The sequence below is a fragment of the Microcebus murinus genome, chromosome X (genome assembly GCF_040939455.1).
Source record: "Microcebus murinus isolate Inina chromosome X, M.murinus_Inina_mat1.0, whole genome shotgun sequence".
In the NCBI taxonomy this organism is placed as follows: Eukaryota; Metazoa; Chordata; class Mammalia; order Primates; family Cheirogaleidae; genus Microcebus; species Microcebus murinus.
In genome coordinates, this window is record NC_134136.1 from 75,538,509 (window position 1) to 75,552,590 (window position 14,082).

General features: G+C 49.9%; 2 protein-coding genes across 4 annotated transcripts; one reads left to right on the plus strand and one right to left on the minus strand.

Annotated features, from left to right (window-relative positions):
• Nucleotides 1-6,118: 6,118 nt before the first annotated feature.
• Nucleotides 6,119-7,744, plus strand: HSFX4 (heat shock transcription factor family, X-linked member 4). Its single transcript, XM_020285108.2, has 2 exons — nt 6,119-6,613; nt 7,163-7,744. The coding sequence occupies exons 1-2, from the start codon at nt 6,119-6,121 to the stop codon at nt 7,742-7,744; spliced, it is 1,077 nt and encodes a 358-aa protein (XP_020140697.1).
• A 957-nt stretch (nt 7,745-8,701) lies between these two features.
• On the minus strand, nt 8,702-13,213 carry EOLA1 (endothelium and lymphocyte associated ASCH domain 1). Of its 3 annotated transcripts, none has more exons than XM_075999507.1 (5): nt 12,990-13,213; nt 11,825-11,877; nt 10,397-10,538; nt 10,035-10,317; nt 8,702-9,239 (listed from the first exon to the last, which is right to left on the minus strand). In XM_075999507.1, the coding sequence occupies exons 3-5, from the start codon at nt 10,400-10,402 to the stop codon at nt 9,016-9,018; spliced, it is 513 nt and encodes a 170-aa protein (XP_075855622.1). In that variant the 5' UTR covers nt 10,403-10,538; nt 11,825-11,877; nt 12,990-13,213; the 3' UTR covers nt 8,702-9,015. The 3 variants fall into 3 exon arrangements, with proteins under 3 accessions (XP_075855622.1, XP_075855624.1, XP_075855625.1); XM_075999509.1 differs by lacking the exon at nt 12,990-13,213 and adding an exon at nt 12,441-12,892; XM_075999510.1 differs by lacking the exons at nt 11,825-11,877; nt 12,990-13,213 and adding an exon at nt 12,441-12,892.
• Nucleotides 13,214-14,082: the final 869 nt, after the last annotated feature.

A 14,082-nucleotide genomic window follows, 5' to 3' on the forward strand; every position in this document is an offset into this window, starting at 1 on the left:
AAAGCAGACAAAAACATACGCTGGGGAAAAGAATCCCTTTTCAATAAATGGTGCTGGGAAAACTGGATAGCCTCTTGTAGAAGGCTGAAGCAGGACCCACGCCTTTCACGTCTCACAAAAATCAACTCACGTTGGATAACAGACTTAAACCTAAGGTATGAAACTATTAGAATTCTAGAGGAAAATGTTGGAAATACTCTCCTAGATATTTGCGTAGGCAAAGAGTTTATGAAGAAGTCCCCAAAGGCAATCCCAGCAGCAACAAAAATAAATAAATGGGACATGATCAAACTTAAAAGCTTCTGCACAGCCAAAGAAACAGTCATGAAAGGAAACAAACAACCTACAGAATGGGAGAAAATTTTTGCATTCTACGCATCTGATAAGGGGCTGATAACTAGAATATACTTAGAACTCCCGAAAATCAGCAGGAAAAAATCAAATAACCCTATTAAAATGTGGGCAAAGGACTTGAACATAAACTTTTCTAAAGAAGACAGAAGAATGGCCAACAAACATATGAAAAAATGCTCCACATCTCTAATCATCAGGGAAATGCAAATCAAAACCACTATGAAATATCACTTAACTCCAGTGAGAATGGCCTTTATCAAAAAGTCCCCAAACAATAAATGCTGAAGTGGATGCGGAGAGAGAGGAACACTCCCACACTGCTAGTGGGACTGCAAACTAGTTCAACCTCTGTGGAAAGCAATATGGACATACCTTAAAGTGATACAAGTGGATCTACCATTGGATCCAGCAATCCCATTGCTGGGCATCTACCCAAAAGATCCAATGACACACTACAAAAAAGACACCTGCACCCGAATGTTTATAGCAGCACAATTCATAATCGCAAGGCTGTGGAAACAGCCCAAGTGCCCATGAATCCAAGAATGGATGAATAAAATGTGGTATATGTATACCATGCAGTACTATTCAGCTCTAAGAAACAACGGTGATATAGCACATCTTATATTTTCCTGGTTAGAGCTGGAACCCATACTACTAAGTGAAGTATCCCAAGAATGGAAAAACAAACACCACTTATACTCACCAGCAAACTGGTATTAACTGAGCAGCACCTAAATGGACACATAGGTACTACAGTAATAGGGTATTGGGCAGGTGGGAGGGGGGAGGGGGCGGGTATATACATACATAATGAGTGAGATGTGCACCATCTGGGGGATGAGTAGCTGGAAACTCAGACTTGTGGGGGAAGAGGGGGAAAGGGCATTTATTGAAACCTTAAAATCTGTACCCCCATAATATGCCGAAATTAAAAAAAAATAAATCTAAACAAACAAACAAACAAAAAAGAAATTAGTCTTACTCTGATTATCTTTGGTTGAAATGGAGATGAGTAAAGAGAGAAAAATCATGTTTCAGAAGAAAAACTATGGTACACCTGTTATTAGATTCTAGCCCTGTTAATAGTTCTTGAGTTTTATCTGTATGTAGACTGTGCTTGATTCTGAATTCTTCTAGCTTTTTTTCCAATATCTGCCTACAACTTTCCAACTCAGAACATGAACTGCTCTGTTCCTGACACCATATAAGCTGGAGCTGAACAATTCAATGTAAACTTTAAGGGGCAGGCCTCATGCCTGGTGTGTGGGCCACTCAGAGAGTTCACCAAAATGTCCAAAGCCATAAGCAGATACATTGAAAGTGCAAACGAGGACAAGAAGTTGATGACTTCAGAACCAGACCCTCTATCACAATGATAGCCTTATTCCTCTTAATTTTCGTAGCTTGTGCCTACCTCTTTCATTTGGAAGCATAACAGTGTTTAGTCGACCCCAACAACACAGGGGTTGGGTTGCCAACCCCCTGTGGTCAGAAATCCACATATAATTTTTATAACAATTCTCCCAAAACTTAACTACTAATAGTCTACTCTTGACTGGAAACCTTACCAATAAAACACGCAACCGAATAACACGTTGTGTCTGTTGTATCATATGCTGTATTCTTATCAAGTAAGCTAGAGAAAATAAAATATTAAGAAAATCATAAGGAAGAGAAAATATATTTACTATTTATTAAGTGGAAGTAGATCACCATGAAGGTCTTCCCTCCTCATTATCTGTATGTTAAATTGGCTGAGGAGGAGGAGGGAGAGGAAGGGTAGGACCTGCTGTCTCATAAGTGGAAGAAAATTTGCCTATACATGGACCTGTACACAATCCAAATCTGTGCTGTTCAAGGGTCGACTATAGTTAGCATTTTACCATCAGTAGCTTCTGCAGAATTTTGGATCTGTCATTCCAAACCCAGATCTTTACACACCCTAAGGGATCCTTTAATTCATTCAGTAGCTAACTTCAGCAACATCCCTAATGCAACTGTTTGTTCAATTTGTGCTAGTGGTCCCTTTCATAGAGTAAGACTTCTAGACCCAGTTCTCCCTGTTTTAACTCTGTCTTGGGATACTAGATAATATTATAGAATTGCTACTTAATAGCCGAACAGGGAAGAACCTGAATAGTTGCTAACACTTCTTTTTGCAAATAGATAAATAGAATAAACAGGCTGCTTGGTTAAAATGGGTAGATTCCTCGTCTGTCTCATTCTTTGATTTATTCAATTTTCGTTGGTTTGGTTCATGGGGACCCCTGATTAAGGGGCTGGTTTGAGAGCCCCCAGCTAACTTAGGGTTCCAGTACCAGAGCAGCTAGTGACCCTGCCCCAACGGGAAATTAAGGGGAGCTGGATGTGGGTGTTTACAGTGTGCCTTTCACGGGATACTTTTTTTCCCTGGGGGATGGCCGCATGCCTAGTTGTCTGACCCATGGCCAGGGGTTTCCTCACACAGGAAACTTGTTTCTACTGGCAGACACCCTTGTGGCCGTTGTTTGACCTACGTGTAGTTTATGCCTGCCTAACCATCGTTCTGGCATCAGGAACCTGAACTTGTGTTCCCTATGGTGTCCTGGGTAAAACTCAGCCTTGGGATAGCCCCTGGCTGTTCAGATGGAAGGTGCCAGTTCAATATATCACCACAACTAACTCCAAGATTTACTGGTTAGAGATACTGGGCAGGGAGGGCACAATGAGTGCTGAGGGCCGTCTTCCATTCCTGGATCAAGGGAGGCAAGAATAAAGCGTCAGGCAGGGGGAAGCAACTAGCAGGATAATACGGAGGAACAGGGTGTGGGTCACTTTAAATTCACAGGCAAATGCCTGACTGGCCAGTTTAAAGTAAAGGGTGCAAAAGGAAAAGCAGTGAGCCAAGTCTCCTAGGTGTGAGAGATCCCTTCAAGTTATTTCTGGCCCCAGGAGGCACTCAAGTGGACCTGGAGAGCTGTGCTGGGCCAGCCCTCTGGAAATAGCCTCATGTGGTGACCTGGAACTTGAGGAACTGGACCCTGACAAGCTGGGTGGTCTTTGGGTAGAGAAGGGTGTTCCTGGATGAGGGACAGCATGATCACTGTCACTGGCAGGGCAGTTCATGGCATGCTCAGAGAATAGCACCAGGGGCTCCAGGGGACCAGGGGGCCTGGCTCAGAGCAGATGCTGAGTTAAGGAGGCTAACGGGTGGCTGGCGTGGTGGATGCCTGAGACTGTAAGAGGAGTCCCGTGGCTAATGACGCTGGGAAAGGAAGGCCCTGGATGTCTTCAGGAGTTGGTGCATAAACAACTGTTGAGTTCCCAGCCACGTTCAGAAAGTACCCTCCATGGTGCGATGAACCAGCTGCAGGGACACAGGCTGAATCCCAGAGGAGAGATCAGTATGGAGGAAGCTCCTGAGAAGGCAGGGACACAGCAAGGGGGTAGGGCTAAGGTGGGGCAAAGGAGGGGCGGCAGGCACGGCCTACCCAGTGAGTCTTGCCCCGTGGCCAGCTCCAAGCCTGGGGCCCATAGCCACAAGCTTAGCGCTGCTCCCGATCACCACACAGAAGCTGCAGCGAATCGAGACTGAAATCCTTTTCCCACGGGGCCACTGGTCCTCATCCCCCAGGCAGCTGTGCTCTGCTTGCTTGACTGACTATGGTGATTCCATCCACAAGGCGGTGATGCAGAGGGGTCATGTCTGGGGGCCCTTGGAGCACTGAAGAGAAAACCAATCATTTTTCTCAAAGGGGCATGCACATGGTGGGTGCTTCACAAAGACTGCATGAGTGGCAGATGGAGGTCCCAGAGTCGAACTTCTGGGCCTGAGAGGGCTTAGCGGTGGGAAGCCGGCTTTCCCATAATGCCTTTCCTGGACTAGCCTCAAGTCAACGCTTTGAGCGTTTCCTCCTCACGGGATAAGAGAAGCTTGATGTCTTAGACTCTTAATCCCTGTGGACATCTGAGACTCTGTAAACAGAGGAGAATGATAGCTAAAGGTCCTACAGAACCCATAGGACATAAGTGTGTCATAGTCAAATCAAGTAAATAACGGGTCTTTGCTGGATGCCAGAGCTGTGGTTCTCCCAGTCATTTCCTTCACTGCCATCCCCCTCCCACTCAATGGCCAGATCCCTTTATTGAAGTGATCAGCAGAGTTCACAGCTAACAAACCCCACAATGAAAGATCATTCTCAATATTAAGAATCTGTTTAAGAAAAAAGATGTTGGTATGTAAATGAAAGATGCTGGCTGTTAACTGCCAACTCTAGGCGCCTCCTTTGGAGACATCACCAGTGGCCTCCACTTTAATTCTTAGCCTCCAACGGCACATGCCTACAGGTTAAACTGAGTCCTTGAATGGATGCTTTGTAAACCTGTTTAAAAGCTTGAGGACCATGAACCAAGCCCAAACTCAGACATGGGGACACGATTAAGGATCAGAGAGCCCTTAGACAGAAAGGCACCTTGGGAGAACCTCTTCCAAACCCTCTGCACTCGGGGCTGCCCCTTAGAGGGAGCAAAGGGAACAACTTAGTGGGGCGAGGCCTCAGGATCCTTTCAGCCTTGGGCCTTTCCACTTTACCACTCTGTCTCCCTACACAGAGTGAGTATTCAGAATATAGTTGTCTACAACGGCTAGAGAACATGTATTACCAAAAAGAATGTGTATCCTCTCCTGGGTAGCTGAAGATGAGTTTCACTTGGGTTCTCTCCCTCCTCCTGGCTCCCTACTCACCCAGACTCTCATCTATTTTCAAATACATATTGAAGGGTATTTCCGTGTTGGATTACTTTAGTCACATCTAACTAAACAAGTAGCAACTTTCCTTAGGGTAGTGTAAAGCAGGCCTCAAAAATGAGCGGGCCTTGGGCAAAGAGAGCAGTATCTATGGGGGAAGAAATAGAAACTAAAGGTAATCCCATTGTGATCTGCACAAGGATGAGATGTGGGGGCAAACAAAGTTGAGGATGTGGCCATCCAGTCACACCTGGTGCTGTGAGTAACACTACGGTCAAGGAATGAGAGGAGCACTCCCACAGCACTCAGGCACAGTCTGCTCTGGGGACATCTTGACCCAGTGGCAGTAAGAAATACTCTTTATTTGCACCTAGTGGAGCAGATCCAACCAACCACTAGGAGTAGTTGGCAGAGACCAAAGCAGGAAGGAGATGGGGAGGGAACAGGAAAATAGGGGTGTTACCAACTGAGAGTAGGCCAACCAGCCTGATAGGGAGCACCGCTTCCTGGGAGGTAGAGTCACTGGGGGCCCATCTGAGCTAGGCAGTCTTGGTGATATGCAAGCTAAGGCTAACTGGGGGCTGGTCCTTGAGCAAATCAGAAAGGCCAGCAGCCGCCCACCCTCCCACCCCTGCCCTGTCTTCAGTGGTGGGAGTGGCCACGGGACCATGGTTTCTCAACTCATCCTGGCAACATGGAACAGTGCCTGTCAGCAGGTGGGGGACACTTGTGGGAACTGGAACAATGACCTTATCACTTTAAGAAAAGAGAGAAGTTGGCAGCCCTGTCACCCGTCCTCTCCCCCACACTGGGCCAGGGCCCCCTCTCCAGATTGGCTGTGAGCCATCTTTGTGACATCACATGACAAATAAAGAGGATGGTGACTTAAGCAGCTGGTTGCTCCACGACCAAGACTCTAGAATTTTGTGGAGGGTATTTATTGGGTGTCCCTACGCTGAGCAAAGGCATTTCTGACTCGCTAGGATAGTGGTAACAGTCTTGGGTACAAAATGTTCCTGATGCTGGTGTAGTTTCATGGCTAGTCAGAGTATGGAAGAGAAATACGAACCTGAGCTGGCCCCCTCTGTTGGTGGAGAGCCAGCAAGCGGGGTTCCATCTAATTCTTCAACTGATCCGAATCTGGATTCAAGGGAGGTGTTGGACAGGCCCGGCGACCACGCTGTGAGCCCAGACCCAGGCTCCCAAGATAACCTGCCACTGGAAGACCAAAGCCAACATGTGGCCAACATGGAAGACAACACTGACCTCCGTGGGCTCTCCTTCCCAAGAAAGCTTTGGATGATAGTGGAGAATGACATCTTCAAGTCTGTGCACTGGAGTGAGGATGGAGAGACTGTGATCATCGAGGACGATCTTTTCCAGAGGGAGATTCTTCGCCGCAGAGGTGCAGAGAAGATTTTTGAAACAGACAGCTTGAAGAGTTTCATTCGACAACTTAACCTCTATGGATTCAGCAAAATACGCCCAAACAACTCTTCAGTTCACGCTCCAGGGAACAAGAGGATGATGGTAACATACAAAGTATTTCTGTTACACATTTTCTCTGTTACTCAAACATCTTCATAGGACACCAAAATGATGATATCACGCAGGAGTTTAAGTTCTGATGATAACTTATATTGATATTAAACTACAATAGTGATAACCTGAAGGTCTGAGTAAAGTCTCAGAGAGGCCCGTTAACGTTATATCACACACACACACATATATATACACACACACATATATATACACACATACACATATACACACACACACACACACATTTTTTATATATAGTGGATATATATGTTTTTATATATATTATGCATGTGTGTATAAAACCACCTTAATCTATGAATAGTTTTTCTTTAGTCAGGTCATGCTGTAGGACTAATGACACTGGCAGCCACCTAAAACATTCTTTTCTCTATTGCAAAACAAGACCATTATGTCTGAAATACCAGTGCTAAGAAAAAAAAAGAAATAAAAAAAAAAAAAAGACCATTATGATTTGGGGAAGTGGGGAAAAAATGAACATTTTATCTCAGCATGGCTGAAATGTTTCTTTTGTTTCAGATCTACTCCAACTCCAATTTTCAGAGAGACAAGCCCGAACTCCTGGAGAATATTCAGAAGAAAGGCTACCTGAGAAACACTGCTCTGAAAGCATCCTGTGCACCAACCCTAAAGAGAAAGAAACTGGTAGCTACAAGACACTCCCCACGAATCCATCACAATAATGCGAAGAAAGAAGCCAACCAGAAGCCCCAGATGGGAGCTCCCAATGCTCAGGGACCCAGTGTCACCCAGTCCTTCATGTTCTCTGGTGTCTGTCCCATGAACAGCATCTCTGGGCATCCCCAGGAAAATTATCCCACTCATGAGCCACATGGCCCAGGTGGGGAGGGCACCTCTGGGAATGCCACGTTTGCGCCTCTGGCTACTGCCCCAATGGAAGGCGCAGGGGAAGTGGCTGCTAGCCCCCAGGTTATCCCAGATTACGGTTCTGTAATGTCTTTGTACAACACCTGCTACTCCATCCTGCTGGCTGCCCTCTCAGTCATGGCTCCTAATGAGCCCCCGGAAGAGGAGCAGGAGGGCTCTGAAGATTACAAGTGTGCACTCTGTGAACACTTCAAGGACAATCCAACTCCCTAAACTCAGAGGCCACTGATGACCGATAAAAATTGCCATTTTCTAATGAGTAACCCATTTTCGGTCTTAGTAAAGAGAAATAAAACCCCACGGGAGTAAATAAACAATTTAAATGAGAATCTCGAGTCTGTGTCCTTTCCAACCTTATATACTATACACCTCTCCTGGGCACAAGCCAGGAGGCTGAAAATCCCGTCCGAGACAGGCTTTGTTCTCCACTGTCCTCTTTCACTTGGAGAAGCAGCATTTTCACACACTTAGCAAAAGGGGCTGCTCGGGAGTGTTGAGGGCAAGCTCAGGAAGATCTGGTCCCCTGGGACCTGCCTCTTGCTCAGGAAACAGGACAGCCTTGCTCTTGATCTTGGCAGTATCACCTTACATAATTCACCGGTCTTGAAAGAAGAGATTCTTTCCTCATGGGTCCCCCTACAGCCCCAAGGTGGCCAGGAAGTTTCTGATCAGCAGCTCAGCATCCCTAACCCAGCCTCCAGGGGCCCTCCAAGGAGACCCACCCGAAAGTCAGGCCCCCCCATCTGCCGGGGGATGTATGACCACCTACCTCCTTGCGCAGAAGAGAAGGGCTCAGAAGTCAATACCTGGGGGAGGGGAGCCCATCATCCTCACAGATAACCACCACTAGAAACATTGCTATGAAATCACACACACACACACACACACACACACACAAAGATTTGCAAGAAAACAACACTACTTATTACTTTTCAAAGTCAACCTCACCCTACTACACGGCGAGAGGAAACGAAAGGTCAGACAGCTTCTCTAAGGCTGATGTCCTCTTCATCCTGGACAAGTCAGTCCATTAATGGCCGGTCTCAGGCAAACATTCAGGGTCAGGTGCCAGACTTTCTGCCACGTCCTGTGGCTGCTGCTCAAACATTTCATGAGTTTTGGGCGGAACAAAAAGAGTGAAAAACATAGAAGGGAAGCCCAAACACTAAGTGGTTATCCACAACACATTTATTGGTACAATCCAGAAATCAGTAGGCCCAAAGTTAGCGGAAACGCTGAGACGTTCCATGGCAGCTTTTCCTTTTACCCAAAGGTCAAAGTACTTGAGACCATGTCAATGACCCCCAAGGGGTCTCACACAAGGAAAGCCCCATCCCCATTCCATCTGTTCCAGTGAAGGAGAGAGTGGTGCTCTCCAGTGCAGGGACAATTCAAACTTAACCTGATGTACACAGGCCTGCTCCATGATGGTGTCATGATTTAGCTGGTTTCTCAGCAATGTTCCTCTTGGGAGCCCACACTCTTCACACCTCATGCCCTAAAGGGATCAGGTGCTCTGGGATATCTACCTGGAAGATATCCTTTCCTCCTTTCCTAGGCATGGGCTCCAGTAACCACCTGGGGTTTGAAATCGCAGTCAGGTACTTTTGCTTCAGGTTGGTCAGCACAGCTTGATTTTCCAGTTCCACAACTGCATCAGGAGTTAAGTTTTCAGGGCACTGCAAAGTTTCCCCAATGTCAATGAGCCCTGTGCACAGAGAGAAAAACACAGATGTTTTTCCCTTCCATAGCCAAAGGCCTGCCTGTGTGACAACATGCTTATTCAAAGTCACAATCGCTACAGACTAAGATGGTATCCCCCCAAAAGACATGAAGCCAGCCGAGTCCTTCTTCCTGCACAGTGATGACAAGCCAAACTCTTCAGGGAGTCCTGGGCGAGGCAGGAGGGCTCCAGAAAGGAAGAGGAGAGGCCTTGCCCTCAAGGAAGCCACACAAGTAATGGGCGGCTCCAAGCAAGACTGCTGAGGGCAGTAGTTACAGATTAGAAGGGCACCAGCCACCAGCCAGGGAACCTACGGGTGATGTCAAGGTAGTTCACCAGGTGACAGGTGCTGATGTCTGACCTCAACCACCCAGGGGGCAGGGAACTTGCCCAGGATGCCATAAGCAGTGGGCCACCTGACTTTAGAGGCCACCTGACCTGATCGGTGTGCTGTGCTACCTCTCGTGGTCTCTGCCACACACACTTGTGCACACACAGCCAAACACCACATGCAGACATGGAGCTGACCCAGCCTCTCGGATCACAAACAGGATCTGAGGCCCAGAGTGGAGAAATGATCTCCTGGAGCTCCTGGAACATAGGCCTGTCGACCCCAGCCCGGGGCCCCTTGCTGCCCCTTAGAAGCTGTGTTGCTCAAGGAAACCACAGCAAACATACCAACCAGTTCAAAAGAAAACAGAAGCCACGAAACTCCCCAGCAACATCCTGGGTGGTTGCTCTTGGAGTTGTCTGCACAACGTTTGCAACGTCATCACTTACCAGCTACCACTCCCCGACCGAACTTTTCCCCTTCCTGAAGCAAGGCCTGAATCTGAGCAGGAGTCATCCCCAGCCTCTCCCCCAGCAGCTCCCGCCAGGTGTCATCTTCCCAGTCCCTGTGAGCAATGTGGATGGCAACGGTACAGTTCCGGTGGCTGCTCAGCAAGGGACGCCAGCGTGTCTCCATGGTCTTGACTCCATTTAAGACAAACCCTGCATAAGGCTGCCGGAAGGAGAGGCAGCCAAATTTCATCTTCCGTGAGCTCTCTGTGCGCCGTGTGGCCTGTGGAAACACAGAGGCACGTCCCACACCAGGCCTCTGAGCTCCCCAATGTCTCCCAGGTGCTCTAAACCTCACTGACCTCCATAGTCCGCTGCTCTTGTCACCACGCAGTCACTGATGTCCTGTGCCACGGTAGGCCCAATAGAAGGGGCTGGGATTCAGAGGACTCAGGACCATCCCAGGAAGTCTTTGGGGAGCTCACCGAGTTAGGGCAGGGACAGCTAGAGAAAGGCACACAAAGGACAGAGTGTGGTCAGTGCTGTGACAGAGGTCATTGAGCCCTGGGGCAACACAAGGAAGGAGGGCCCTCTTGGCCTACGGAGAGTCGTGCCTAGCTTTAGCTGGCTTCCTGCACAGAGGGATAGTCCTGGGCTCCGCCTCTTTCCTTCCCCTAGCCCTGCCCCTGCCACCAATATGCTCAGCTCCCTAGCCCTGTAGGTTATTGGGGGCTACACTGTGTCCCTTTAAAACCCATGTGTTGAAGTCCTAACCCCCAGCACCTCAGAATGTGGCCTTTCATAAACAGGGGCTTTACAGAGGTAGTCAAGTAAAAATGACATCATTAGGGTGGACCCACATCCCAAATGCCTGGTGTCCTTATAAAAAGGGGGCAATTAGAGACAGTGATGCACACACAGAAAGCACCACGAGAGGAGGAAGGCAGAGGTTGGGGTGTTGCTTCTACAAGCCAAGCAACACCAAAGACTGCCAGCCAACCACCACAGCTAGGAGAGAGGGACGGAACAAACCAACCGACCCTGCCGATACCTTTATTTCGGATTCCCGGCCTCCAGAACTGGGAGACAACCAGTGTCTGTTGTGTAAGCCACCCAGTCTGTGGCCCTTTGTTATGGCCATCTTGCCAAACTAACACATATGTGTAAGATGTTCCCCACACGTCTCCAAAAGGTAAGGCATGGCCTTTCCACTTAATGGCACATCAAGCGCATTCTCTCTGTACATCTGCATATACCTTATTTTTTAATGCCTGCGTGGCATCCTGCTGCTGGTTGTCCCGTAATTTACCTAACTATCCCTCTACTGGTGGAGAGTGACGAGCTGCTTCCCATTTCCTGCTACTAAAACGGTATCACCCCTAACACTCACTGTCTGAACATGTGCTGAAGAGGATGCCTGGGTCACATGACAAGCACATCTGAGATGCTGGTACTGCCAGCAAATGGCCTTCCACAAAGACCCACCCATGCACACTCCACCAACCACCCATTCTGCTGATGGGTGACAAAGGATCGCCCTATTCCTTGGATTTGGATTACTTATTAGGGAGGCTGAATGTTCCCCACATTCCTAATTCTTCTACTGGGATGTGTGACTAGAACAAAGGTTTGCCTAGTTTTCACCACTTGGTTTTTTGGCCAACCCTTTTCTCATCAACGCCATAAAATCACAACAATCAAACATGAACTGCGAGGGTGGAATCCCTGGTGAGAACTGATGTAACAGCATGAAGGGATCGAGTCCCCTCCTGCCTGGTGCTGCAGAGTACCTGCTCTGTGGCCCTAGGAGAAAACAGTCTTCCACTTGTCTCAGTGTCTTCACCTGCACAATGACAAGGGTGACAAGGAGAAAAGGTCATTAAGCACAAGTCAGCAATGCTGGCTCAGGGTACTAGGAAGGTCTTCTACTAAGCAGGGTTCAGAGACCAAGAAGAGCTGGGATGGCCAGTCTTATGAGTAACACACATAGGCACCTCACATCTGGCTTGGTTCTGCTAATGGTAGCAGTGGGACACACCTCCCTGTCTGGGTCAAGGAGCACACAATGCACCAGCCAACAAGGCAGAAAATCATTTCATTAAGTGGCTCACATTCTTACAGCCTAGCATCCACCCCCAATCCAAGAGGAGAAAAATGACACCTGCCTTCACATTGTCACAGGGCAAAGGTTTGGGGTGCCTAAATACCATTTCCCTCGATTTACTTCTGGGTAAGCCACGCTGAGCCCTGTGCCATGGGCCACAGAGCTGGGCACCACCCAGCCTCAGGTCTTAGTTCACAGCTTAAGGTAGGAGCTGGAGGTGGGAGGACAGGGCCGAACTGGGGCTGCTGCACACGGAGCAGCACACTTGCTTTCTGCATGCAGACACAAGCGGGCACGCGCACCTAGAAGGAGCAGGGATGTGAGACGTTGGTGGGAGGAGGGGACAGGAAAGGGGGTCGCCAGCCCCACAGCCTGGGCAACCCCAGCCCGGAGGTAGTGTGCGCAGAGGGCAGAGCACATAGGCCCCGGCGGGACGGTTGCTGGCTCTCTTTTGCCTCAGCCGGTCTCGCGGGAGCCTGGGGCCAACTGCAGCCTTTGGCCACTGGGCAGCACAGTCCTCCGCCTCCCCGCAGCCCGGCGAGGCCACCAGCGCAAGGATGAGGAGCTCCCACGCTCATACGAGGAGACGACGTCAGCAGAGAGCCCGTGTTGGTGCGAAGCCGCCACGGCCTCCTCGGGGAGACAGGTGGCGGGTGACAGGGACTCGCCGGAGTTAACCCTGCCGCGCTGGTCCAGCCCTAGACACCCGTTACGCACAGCGCAGACAGGCACGCACCCACGCACATACGTACACCCCCACGCACGCACGTACACCCCCTGCACGCACGTATGCAGCCAAGCAGACAGCCACGTACTTACGCATCCACGCAGCTACAAAGACACGCACTTACGTAAACACGCACGGGCCCCTGGGAGACGCCATTTGACTCAGTGGCCCCTCACACGCGCCGGCAAACGAGGTTGCGGCCAGCGGTCTGGAGACCAGCGCACTGGAGGGCAGACCAGAGGGAGGAAAGGGGACTGGAGGGAGGAAGAGGAAGGGGAGGCGGCGGGACGAGGCCAGCCCGCAGCCCTGTGAGCGGTAGGGCTGTGACGGAGGGTGCGGAGCTGAAAGTGCTGTGGGAGGAGTCATGGGCGGGACTACGGTAGGAGCAGGGCCGGGCCGCGGGAACAGCGAGGTGTGGCGGGACGGATGCCCACCAGAGAAGGAACTGGGGGAGGGGTCAACGCACAGCCTGGGGTGGAGCTGGGAGTGAGCAGTGCCCTGCTGGGGAGGGGAAGGGCGGGGTCCACAAAGCGTTGGGGGAGGAGTTGGCAGCGAGGTGTGGGAGGAGCAGGAGCCGGAGCAGGAGCCAGGCTGGAGCCCGTCTGGCTTGTGGAGGTGCTAGTGCAGGGTTGTGGGAAAGAGCTGGAAAAGGGGGAGCTGGGGTCGATCTAGGCCAGAGGGGTAGGAGGAGCAGGTCAGAGCTAGAAGAGGTGGAGATGACGGAGGAACAGGGCTGGGCTGTAGGAAAGAGCAGGAGGAGCTCATGAATACCTACTAATTGGAGGAGCTGTGCGAGGAAGAGCCTGGGATAGAGTTGTGGGAGGAGCATGGCGGAGCTGGCAGAAAAAAAGCTGGGAGTGCATTAGGAAGATCTGGGGTGGAGCTTAGGTATAGCAGTGGTACAAGGAGCAGGAGGGAGCTAGTGGAGGCAGAGCCGGGAGTGGAGATGTGGGAGGAATGGGGCTGGGCTGTGTGAAAGAGCTGGGGGAGGACCTTTGAAGTCCTGGTGGCTGGAGGAGCTGGGGCACAGCTGGAGGAGGAGGAGGAGCTGGAGGAGGAGGAGGAGCTGGGGGGTATGAAGCTGGTGGAGGATTTGGATGTGGAGGTGGGAGTGGAGCTTTGGGAGGAACTGAGTCTGAGCTGTAGGAACAGTAAGGCGGAGCCGCTGGGGAAAAAAGGTGGAATTGTGGGAGGAGCAGAATGGAGTTGTTGAAGGA

Coding starts and splice junctions, on each gene's coding strand:
- HSFX4 (XM_020285108.2), top strand. CDS start 6,119: ATGGCTAGTCAGAGTATGGAAGAGAAATACGAACCTGAGCTGGCCCCC. Junction 6,614..7,162: donor CAGGGAACAAGAGGATGATG/GTAACATACAAA, acceptor CTTTTGTTTCAG/ATCTACTCCAACTCCAATTT.
- EOLA1 (XM_075999507.1), bottom strand. Junction 9,240..10,034: donor CGGTCGGGGAGTGGTAGCTG/GTAAGTGATGAC, acceptor CTCTGTGCACAG/GGCTCATTGACATTGGGGAA.